The sequence below is a fragment of the Trichechus manatus genome, unplaced genomic scaffold (genome assembly GCF_000243295.1).
Source record: "Trichechus manatus latirostris isolate Lorelei unplaced genomic scaffold, TriManLat1.0 scaffold00317, whole genome shotgun sequence".
Lineage (NCBI taxonomy): Eukaryota > Metazoa > Chordata > Mammalia > Sirenia > Trichechidae > Trichechus > Trichechus manatus.
Genome location: NW_004444253.1, coordinates 645155 through 657128, shown reverse-complemented (window position 1 = coordinate 657128; position 11974 = coordinate 645155). Strand labels below are relative to the sequence as shown.

The window sequence follows — 11974 nt, the reverse complement described above, 5'->3', positions numbered from 1 at the left end:
GCCCCCTGTAGCCCCACCCACCGCCCTGTCCAGCCCGGAGCCCCGCCCCCTGTGGCCCCGCCCCAGCCCCCTCACCTGGCCCACCGTGGGCTCCTGCTCGCCCAGGCCCACGATGAGGATGCAGTCGGCCTGCCGGATGCAGCGCTGCGTCCAGGGCGTCAGAGTGCTGTCTGCTTGGTAGAGGACGATCCGGTGGATGTCCTCCTGCTGCCCCAGCCAGCTGGACAGCCGGTACTCGTGGACACTGGAGTTCACAGAGAGGCCCAATGCCCCTTAGCAGGGCCTGCCGGGCAGAGTCCTCAGAGCCAAGAGCTCGGCCTGGCTGGTACTGAGACCAGGGGGCAGAAACTGCCCAGGTGATGAGGAGGAGGCTAGGGCCTGGGAGGGGCAGGGACACTCCTGAAGGTCCCCTGGGGACCAAGAAGTTAGTCACCCACAGCCTGTACACGTAGGAAGCAGGCTGTCTTTGTCAGCTGGGTCATTATTACCCTTACACCTCTGGGGCCCGAACGTGGGCCGAGCTGACCTGTGTGCCTCTGAGGGGCTGCAGGGCTCTGGGCACCAGGGGCCAGGGCCTTATTTGTGGCCCCACACGTACGGAACAGTTCGCTGCCAAGTGCTGGGCAGCACCCCTGTAGTTCCCCATCTTCTCCCCTGCCCCACGGTCACCCCACCGCCCACCATCTACCTGTCCCCCACCATCCCCTTTCTTCCCATGGTCCCTCACTGGACCCCATTCCCCACCCCATGTGTCAGCCAGGCATGTGGACGAGGAGGCTGCACCGTAAGGCCTGGTGACAGCAGGGCCCGTGGAGGCCGCATACCTGTCCAGAGCGGCAGAGCCGAGGCGCTGTTTTATGTTGTCACTGGTCAGCAGCAGGGCGGGGCCTGAGAACACATCCACCAGTCACAGGTGCCCTGTGCTGGGCAGCCCAACCTTCCGGACGGCCAGGCCCATCCACAGGGCTGTGGGTGGGGCACAGGCACGGCACTGTTCGCTCCATCCGGCTCTCCACATCCCCTTTCGTGGGAACGAGCCTGGCCCAAGCCTGCTACCCAGCCCTGCTCCCAGGTGGGAGTGGCTGGTGGGCACCTATGGGGCTGCTAGGCAGGGGGGGAGGGGGAGGCACCTGTGTGTCACTACAGAGCCAACCCCTGCAGCAACAGAGCCAGGTGTATTGGCGAGGAGGCTCATGAGGTGCTGGGCCGTGTGATTCCCCAAATCCAGACAGGGAGCTGGCCTGGCTCAGGACGCAGCTCCGCTCTGCAGGCTAGGGCGCGCCAGGACTGAGACAGCCCAGAGATGGCCAGCTGCCTTTGAGAGGCTGCTCACCGGTGGCCACAGCAGAGGAGCGTGGGGTGTGGGGTGCCAAGCCTGCAGTGGGAGGGAGGAGTCAAGGTCCACCCGGGGGGTGGCACGGATGGCAGCGCTCCTGAGGGTTCTTGTTCATGTGCGCACAGGCAGGCATAATAATTCTAGAAGAGCTTCCCAAGGGCATTACGATTGAAGCTGGGACAGAAGAAATCATCATACGGCATGTTAACTGGCAGCATTTTTCTTCTTTAAGACCCAAAACCCATTGCTGTTGAGTTGATTCTGACTCATAGCACCCCACAGGGTTTCCCAGGCTGTAAATCTTTACAAAAGCAGACTGCCACATCTTTCTCCCCTGGAGCTACTGGCGGTTTCTAACTGCCAATCTTTTGGTTAGCAGTTGAGTGCTTTAATCACTGCGCCACCAGGGCTCCTTAGAGGCACATAAAATGAGGGAAGCTCTCGCGGGAACGGGCCAAGTGATCTTCAAACAGGTGCCCATGCGGCTCTGATGTAACCTGCAGAAGCCCATTGACACCACGGCTCAGTGGGAAGGTGGCTGGTCCCCGGTCCCTCCAGAGAAAGCTCGGTGCTCCACTTGGGGGGTGTGGGGAGCCAGGGACTGGCGTGACTGTCAGAGGCCTCTGCCTCAGTCATCCGCACACAAGTGGCCCCTGAGGACAGGCCAAGAGGCCATGCTGGGCTGGATTCCCTCCTCCTGCACGCCGTGTGAGCCAGGAGGACCAGGTGATCTTCTGTCCACCCAGGGGCTTCCTTGTTGTCGGGCTGGAGGCCACCAGGAGAAGGTGGGCAAACAGTGAGGTGCCTGGGAGCTCCAGGACCTCGGCTAGGCCCCCCTGCGCTAGTGTACACCCCCTGCCCTAGGCCTCCATGACCGGACACAGGAAGGCATTCTGGGAGGGTGGCATATGGGCCTTGCTCACGTGGGTTCTAACTCCTGCCAAGTGAGGCCACGGTGGCCGTACCCCCTCCTGGAAGGACTTCGCCTCTCCACCTTCTTAGGTGCACATGGCTCTGTAGGAGGCACGCACAGTCCTTTTTCCAGAAGAGCAGGATGGTGGCAGACCCGGGGACGAGAGGACAAGGCTCTGCCCCTTGCTGGAGTCCAGGGTGAACCCATGGTGCTGCGTCTCCAGCTCCACTAACACGGCCAGCCGGGCAGCCAAACAGCTTCCTCCCCAACTCTGAAAGCCAAAGGAAAATGCACGGTGCCTTCAAAGTGCTGGAAGAAAAGGACTGTCCACCGAGAACTCTTCCCTCAGCACAGACACCCTTCACAAGCCACTGGATTTACGGTGAAGGTGATGCAGAGGGCTAGGTCAAAGGCTGGTCTTCTTAAGTGAGGGTCTGGGCCAGCAGAATCTCTCTTACTGTCGTCATTAGTCACCACAGAGGCGGTGACCCCACATACAACGAAAGGAAACGATGCCCAGTCCTGTGCCGTCTTCATGATCTTTGACACGTTTGAACCCACTGTTGAGACTATTCTGTCAGCCCATCCTTTGAGGGTTTCCCTCGTTGTTGTTGGCCCACCACTTTACCAAACACGATATCCTTTTCTAGAGACTAGTCTTTCCTGATGATGTGTCCAAAGTAAGTGAGCAGCAGCTCGCCTGCCATCCTTGCTACTAAGCAGTATTCTGCTGGTAGCTCTTCTAAGACGGCATATTGCTTTTTCCATGGTGTATTCAATAGTCTTTGCCAATACCATAGTTAGGACACATCAATTCTTTGGTCTTCCTTTTTCACTGTCCAGCTTTTGCATTCGTCTGAGGTGACTGAAAAGACCGTGGTTTGGGTCAGGCATACCTTAGTGCAACATCTTTGCTTTTTCAACTTTACAGAAGTCTTTTGCAGCAGATTTGCCCGGTGCAATAAAAACCCTATGGATCACAACAGAATATGTCATACCATAACCAAAAATCAATCCCAGATGGATTATAAAAGTAACTAGAAAGGTAAAACAAAAAAAGCTTTTAAGAGAACATCTTCATGATTTTAGGGAAGGAAGAAATTTCTTCAACAGGACCCAAAAACACTAACCACAAAGGAAATAACTGACGAATTGGTCCACGTTAAAATTAAGAACTTCCATTCATCAAAAGATAGCATTAAAAGAATAAAAACGCAAGCTACAGAGAGGGAAAGACATCTGCAATGTATGTATCCAAACCAGGAATTATGTTCAGAACATACAAAGAACTCCTGCAATGAGTAAGATAAGGCAAAACAGGCAGCCCAATAAGAAGTGGGTGGGTGACCTCAGCAGACATATCACACGAGAGGACATCCAAACAGCCACAGACAGAAGACTTCTTGGTCACTGGGAAACAAATCAAAACCATGATGAGGTATTACTACACTCCACCAGGATGCAGGAAGTGGAAATTGACAACATCAGTGTGGTGAGGGTGGGGACACAAAGACCCCACATGCCGCGGGGACATGAGGGTGGGGGGAGACATGAGGACCCCACATGCCATGGGGACGTAAGAGTTGGGGGCATGAGGACCCCACATGCCGCGAGGACGTGAGGGTGGGGGGGATATGAAGACCCCACATACCACCGGGACATGAGGGTGGGGGGAACACGAGGACCCCACATGCCGTGGGGACGTGAGGGTTGGGGGCATGAGGACCCCACATGCCACGGGTACGTGAGGGTTGGGGGCATGAGGACCCCACATGCCACGGGGACGTGAGGGTTGGGGGCATGAGGACCCTACATGCTATGGGGACATGAGCGGTGGGGACACAAGGACCCCACATGCCACAGTGACATGAGTGTGGAGGGACAAAGGACCCCACATGCTGCATTTTGAGCTGAGATTTGAGCTGCGACCAAGAGACAGAATTTCCATCCACGACAACTGCCTCCACAGCCAAACAGTCACAACGTCTAGGACGCAATCCAGAATTACTCAGCACATGACCAACGGGAAAACGTGATCCATCCTCAAGAGAAGAGATGACCAAAGGAGACCACAGCCAAGAGGACACAGATGTTGGACATACTGAACAACAATTTTAAAGCAGCTATTACAACTGTGGAAACCTTGGTGGCGCAGTAGTTAAGAGCTACATCTGTCTACCAAAAGGTCAGCAGTTCAAACCCACCAGGCTCTCCCTGGAAACTCTAAGGGGCAGTTCTACTCTGTCCTTTAGGGTCGCTATGAGTAGCAATCAACTAAACGGCAACAGGTTTGATTTTTGGTTTATTACAACTGTGCTGACTGAAGCAATTACACTCGTAGTGAATAAAAAGACAGCATATCTCAGCAGAAAAAACAGAAACTATGGACCAAATGGAAATTTTACAACTGAAAACTACAGTACCTGAATTACAATTGCACTGGATGGGTTTAAAAGTAGACTGCAGATGACAGAGGAGTCAGTGAACTTGAAGATTCACCAAAAATAAAAAAGACTGGGGGAAAAAAAAAACCCAAAACCAAAGGGCCCATGGAACAATATCAAGCAGTCTAATATGCATGTACTGACGTCCCAGAAGGAGTACTTGAAAAAATAATGGCTGAAAATGCCCCCAATTTGGTAAAAGACGTAAATACGCAGATTCAAGAACCTCAGCAAATCCCACACGGGATGAATATGAAGAAAACCAAACCCAGGCACATAACAGTCAGGTGGCTGAAGACCAAGACAGAGACAAACCTTGAAAGCAGCCCGAGGGAAAGAGCACATGACTTACAGGGAAACAGTGATCGGAACTGCTGCTAACTTTTCATCAGAAACCAGGAAGAAACTTCAAGAACGAGGGGAGTTTTACCACAACAAATGAAAAAAAAGAAGGAAGGGAAATAGATATCCGTAGATAACAAAAAAGTGAAAGATGAGTCACCAGCAGACCTAAATAAAAACCAAACCCGCTACTATTGAGTCAATTCTGACTCCTGGTGACTCCATGTGTGCAGAGCAGAACTGTGCTCCACAGGGTTTTCAAGGCTGTGCATTTTTGGAAGCAGATCACCAGGTCTTTCTTCTGAGACACCTCAGGGTGGGTTTGAACCACCAATCTTTTGGTTGTAGTCAAGCACGTCAATGTTTGTGGCACTCAGGGCCTCCTGCCCTTCAGGAAATGTTAAGTCTCCCAGCTGAAGGGAAACACAGTTCTTTAGGGAGGAATCAGGAGGGTCAGAAATGTAAATATCCGGGCCAATGGAAAAGACTACTTTCCCCTTAATCGCTTTAAAATATGGACGACTGTGCAAAGTGAAACATACAGCATTAGTGTGTGGGATTTATGATACATGGGATTCAAAAATGGTTGCAGCAGTACATTGACAGAGAACTGCCAGAAATTCAAGCCAGATTCAGAAGAGGACATGGAATGAGTGACATCACTGCTGATGCCAGATGGATCCTGGCTGAAAGCAGAGAATACCAGAAGGATGTTTACCTGTGTTTTATTGACTATGCAAACACATTTGACTGTGTGGATCATAACAAATTATGGATAACATTGTGAAGGATGGGAATTCCAGAACACTTAATCGTGCTCATGAGGAACCTGTACATAGATCATGAGGCAGTCATTTAAACATGAAAAGGGGACGCTGCGTGGTTTAAAGTCAAGAAAAGTGTGCATCAGGGTTGTATCCTTTCACCATACGTATTCAATCTGTATGCTGAGCAAATAATCCAAGAAGCTGAACTATATGAAGAAGAACGGGGCATCAGGATTGGAGGAAGACTCATTAACAACCGGTGGTATGCAGATGACACAACCTTGTCTGCTGAAAGTGAAGAGGACTTGAAGCACTTACTGATGAAAATCAAAGACCACAGCCTTCAGTATGGATTACACCTCAACATAAAGAAAACAAAAATCCTCACAACTGGACCAATAAGCGACATCATGATAAATGGAGAAAATATTGACGTTGTCAAGGATTTAATTTTACTTGGATCCACAATCAACGCCCATGGAAGCAGCAGTCAAGAAATCAAACGACATATTGCATTGGGCAAATCTGCTGCAAAAGACCTCTTTAAAGTGTTAAAAGCAAAGATGTCACTTTGAGGACTAAAGTGCACCTGATTGAAAACACCTGATGCACGCGGACAATGACTAAGAAAGACCAAAGAAGAACTGATGCCTTTGAATTACAGTGTTTGTGAAGAATACTGAATACACCATGGCCGGCCAGAAGAATGAACAAGTCAGTCTTGCAAGAAGTACAGCCAGAGTGCCTTGGAAGCAAAGACGGCGAGACTTGGTATCATGTACTTTGGACACGTTATCAGGAGGGACCAGTCCCTAGAGAAGGACATCATGCTTGGTAAAGTAGAGGGTCAGTGAAAAAAGAGGAAGATCCTCAATGAGATGGATCGACACAGTGGCTGTAACACCGGGCTCAAACACAGCAACAGGTGAGGATGGTACAGGACCGGGCAGTGTTTCCTTCTGTTGTACACAGGGTGACTACGAGTCGGAACTGACTCAACAGCACCTAACAACAATGCCAACATCTGACCCCAGGTCAGACAAATTGTTCACTATCAAGACTTCCATGTCTTTCTCTGCCAGAGAAAACGTAACATTTTCGTACGGCATAGCACGTGTTAGGATATAGAATATATAAGAACTCTCAAAACTCAACCGTAAAAAAATCAAGCAATCCCGTAAGAGAACACGCAAAAGATATGAACAGACCTTTCACCAGAGACGACATACAGACGGCAAATAAGCACATGAAAAGATGTTCAGTATCACTTACTATCAGGGAATGTGAATTAAAATTATCACGAGCCATCACTACACACCTAACAGAACAGCTAAAATAAAAATAATTACAGGAACCAACGCTGGCAATGACACAGAGAATCCAGATCACTTATACGTTGCTGGTGGGAATGTAAAATGGTCCAGCCACTCTGGAAAACAGTTTGGCAGCTTCTCATAAAACTAAGCACATACGCACCATACATACATACACTCTTGGGCATTTGTCCCAGAGAAATGAAAACTTATGTCCACACAAACTTCTTTACATAAATACTCACAGCAGCTTTATTCCTAATAGCCCAAAACTGGAAATACCCCAGACATCTTTCAAGGGGGAGAGGATCCATCCGCACGGGAGCACTCCTGAGCAGTGCAAAGGACAAACCTTGCTCCTGGGCATTATCTGAGCATAGAAAGCCAATCTCCAAAGGCCATGTGCCGCATGATCCCTTTCTATAGTATTCTCGAAATGACAAAATTATAGAGACGAAGCGCACACTAGGGGTTGCTCAGCTGTGCTGGGGTGCGGTGGAGGGACTTTAAAGGGACAGCAGGAGGGAGTGTCTTTTGCAGAAGAACACGGAAGAAAAGCAATTTGCTCAGCTCTGCAGACTGACCGCGGTGGTTACAGAGATCTACACGTGTGATGAGATGGTATAGAACTGCACACACACACATGCACACACACATGCACACACACTCACACGTGCACACCTGCACACACGCACACACATGCACACACGCACGCACGCACACATGCACACACATGCACACGCGCACGCACACACTCGCACGTGCACGCACGCATGCACACGCGCACACACTCGCACGTGCACGCACGCATGCACACACACGCACACTTGCACACACACTCTCACGTGCACGCACAATGCACACACACTCACGTGCACACATTCACACGTGCACGCACACCTGCATACACACTTGCACACACACTCGCACGTGCACGCACAATGCACACACACTCACGTGCACACACTCACATGTGCACACACACTCACACGTGCACGCACACCTGCATACACACTTGCACACACACTCGCACACGCACCTCAGAGCCAGTGAGCCTGGAGAAGGCCTGTGCACTGGGCCGACGTCTCTGTCCTGGCCGTGATCTGCACTACAGTTATGTCAGATGCAACGCTGGGGAAGCCCAGGCGAAGGGGAGAAACCTCTATGATTTTTGCAACTTCCTGTGAATCTACAATTATTTCAAAATAAAAAGTTTAAAAATGAAAGGGAATGCGTTACATGAAGCCACACGCCCACCCTGCCCAACTTGAACGTGTTGTTAGATGCACTGAGCAATTTCAGGAATGTTCGAGATCCTGAATGTTTGTCATGAAACAAAGATCAATACTATTGGCCAGAAAAATTAATGCTTTGTGTGCTTTAAAAATTCCATTTTGAGAACAGCTTTTAAATATTAAATATTGATAGTAGTATCTTTCAATTTTATCATCATTTTTATTTAGCATTTATTCAATGTTTTCTGTCATCAGATGTCTGGATTAGGCAGAGAGCATTCTCACATGGCACTGAAACACACACTCTCATCAAAACACACAGTTTCATGATGGTAATGCGTCACGGATGGCATTTATTATACTGTTTTCTGGGGACAACCCCTGAAACTTTTTGTGTAATTCTATTGTAGGAAAGTGACTTACTGTTTATCACTACAGTCACTCAAATTTACACAAAAACACATAAACAAAGTCATATGAAAAATACAGAATACCTTATGATTTGAAGAATCCCCAAGAATTCTCAGGAATTCCAATTTGTTTGTTCTTGAAATCCTGAAGTTCAATAGCTGCCAGCAATTTGGAAGCACTGCCCAAGCCTCCCGACTGGACCGAGGGCGTCTTCCTCATGGCTATGCCTGCTCACCCAGCACTGCAGTGTCCCCAGGAAGCGGTGGAGCAGCCAGCACAGGCCCACTGGGCCACTGGAGCCCAAGGACAGCGAGGGCAGTGGGCCCTGCACCACGGGACACGCACGGCTCTGAATGAATGCTCTGACTTCTGGAGGCCTTCCCAGCACCAGGAGAGCCCCTGGAATCCTTGGGCTCATGTGCGAAAGAGCTAGCCAATGTGGAGGGACCGCGTGATGGAACCTCTCTGAATAACACAGGAAGCTGCCCAAATGAGTCAAGAGGCGTCTGAGTTGGAAGTGGCTTAAACACATTCCTAACGGATATGGCCATGGAGTCTTCTGTTCTGTGTCAGAAACTTCCCCCAGGCCAGAATCTTCTGAAGCCCACAGAAGATTCAGGGCAAATGCGGGGAGTTCACACCTGCTCTACTCCACACCTGCTCTACTCCACAGAGTGGATGGAAACCAGTATTGTCACCTGAGAGACACAGGCCCTCACAGGTGCTCTGTGACATGGGGGTGCTAAGCTACACGTGCAGAAGGGCCTGGAGGGAAGCAGCTCGGGGCTGCAGGCCGGTGGGTGGGCTCACCGATGGCGTGCAGGGCACGCTGGAGCTCCAGGGCAAAGGCGGGCAGCGGCACGTCCTCCGACACCGGCATGATGGCCACCGTGGCGAGGTTGCTGGCTGGGTTCCCCATGTCCCACTGGCTGCCTGCCATGGTGAGCCCGTGCTGGTGACCTGTGGGCACAAGCACAGGGAGGTCAGGCCCTCTGCACCCTGGAGAGAAACCCACAGAACATGGGCAGGACACAGCACCGCGGCACTGACATTTACACAAAGCTCCACCCTCAGCACCGCACTTGCCTGGAACTCCCCCAGACAGATTGCATCCTGGGTCATAAATCAAACTGACCGGAACTGAAATCACACACAAAATCCACAACGGATTTAAGCTAGAAATCCATAACCGAAAGACAGCAGGAATATTTGCAATTGTTTGAAAATTAAACAGCATGCTTCTAAGCAATTCATGGGTCAAAAAAGGAAGTCTCAAGGGATATTAGAAAATATTTTTTACTGAATGAAAATTAAAATATGGCACATAAAAAATGTGTGGTGCAGTTAAAGCAATTCTTAAAGGGAAATTTATAGTACCACTACAATGCTTACATCAGAAAAAAGAGATCTCAAGTAAAAACTCGAAACTTTCATCTGCAGAAATTTTTAAAAAGCAAAATAAGCCCAAAGCAAGCATAATAAAGAAAAACTAAGGAGCAGAAATAATGAAACTGAAGGCAAACAAATAATAGAGAAAATCAATGGAAAGATCAATAGTGTTGATAAACCTGTAGCAAGATTGGCAAGGCAAAAAGACACTAATTGCCAATTTCAGTAACAAAAAGCAGATATCATTGAAGACCCGACAGACATTGCAAGAATAATAACTGGCTTGTCAACGGGTTGCAAAGACTCTCCAGATCAAACTGGGAAGACTTGACGTGTCAACAACACTGAGTCTTCCAACCCATGGTCTATTTCTCCATTTATTTATATTTTCTTTCCAGTGTTTTATAGTTGTCCACATACAGACTTTGACGTATTTTGTTGGATTTATATGTAAGCTCTTTTTTTAAATTTTTTTAGTGCTATTGTAAATAGTATTGTTTTCTTAATTTCAAAACCCAATGGTTCATCACAGGCATTAGGAATACCATTGACCCTGTATGTTGGCCTTGCATCCTGAGACTTCAATAAACTCATTAGTTCCAGATTTTGGGAGATTGTTTAGAACTTTCTACATAGGCAATCATGTTGTCTGCTATTTATATAAAGCCAGTTTTATTTTCTCTTTTCCAGCTTGGATGCCTTTTACTTCTCTTCCCTGATTGCACTGCCTAGAACTTCCAGGGCCATGTTGAACGGAACGGTGAGAGAGGACATCCTGCCTTGGTGCTGATCTTAAGGCGAAAGTATGCATTAAGTTTGATGTTAGCTGTAGGTCTACTCCTGGTTTGCTGAGTTTTAATTATGAATGGGTGTTGAATTTTGTCAAATGCTTTTCTGCACATATTATTATGATCATATGGTTCTTCTTACTTGATTCATTAAGATTCATGAAGAGTTATATTGATTGATTTTTGAATGCTGAGCCAGCCTTGCACTCCTGGTATGAGGCCCAGTGGGCTGGAACGTGTTATCATTTTTATATACTGCTGAGTTTAATTTGCTAATATTTTGTTCTTTGTCGGGTTTTAGTATCACAGTAATGTTGGCTTTATAAAATCTTGTTATTGTTAGGTGCCATCAAGTAGGTTCCAACTCATAGTGACCCTGTGTACAAGAGAACGAAACCCTGCCCAGTCCTGCACCATCCTCACAATCGTTATGCTTGAGCCCATTGTTGCAGCCACTGTGTCAAATCCATCTTGTTGAGGATCTTCCTCTTTTTCACTGACCCCCTACTTAACCAAGCATGATATCCTTCTCCAGGGGCTAATCCCTCCTGATAACATGTCCAAAGTATATGAGATATAATCTCACCATCCTTGCTTCGAAAGAGCATTCTGGTTGTACTTCTTCTAAGTCAGATTAGTTTGTTCTTTTGGCAGTCCATGGTATATAGATTCGACATTCTTCGCCAACACCACAATTCAAAGGTGTCGATTCCTCTTCAGGCTTCCTATTCATCGTCCCGCTTTCACATGCATATGAGGCGACTGAAAACACGACGGCTTGGGTCGGGCGCACCTTAGTCTTCAAGGTGACATCTTTGGTTTTTAACACTTTAAAGAGGTCTTTTGCAGCAGATTTGCCCAATGCAATGTGTCGTTTGATTTCTTGACTGCTGCTTCCATGGGTGTTGACTGTGGATCCAAGTAAAATGAAATCCTTAACGACTTCAATATTTTCTCCGTTTATCATGGTGTTGCTTATTGGTCCAGTTGTGAGGATTTTTGTTTTATGTTGAGGTGTAATCCATACTGAAGGCTG

General features: G+C 48.5%; 1 protein-coding gene across 1 annotated transcript in view; it reads right to left on the bottom strand.

Moving 5' to 3' along the window:
- Window positions 1-11974, bottom strand: part of LOC101352694 (patatin-like phospholipase domain-containing protein 7) — a 56533-nt gene that overhangs the window by 22290 nt on the left and 22269 nt on the right. Inside the window, exons 13-15 of the mRNA XM_023725495.1 lie at window positions 9572-9721; window positions 825-888; window positions 76-244 (exon numbers count right to left, since the gene is read on the bottom strand). Of these exons, the coding sequence (XP_023581263.1) occupies window positions 76-244; window positions 825-888; window positions 9572-9721 (383 nt within the window). The remainder of the gene's footprint in view (window positions 1-75; window positions 245-824; window positions 889-9571; window positions 9722-11974) is intronic.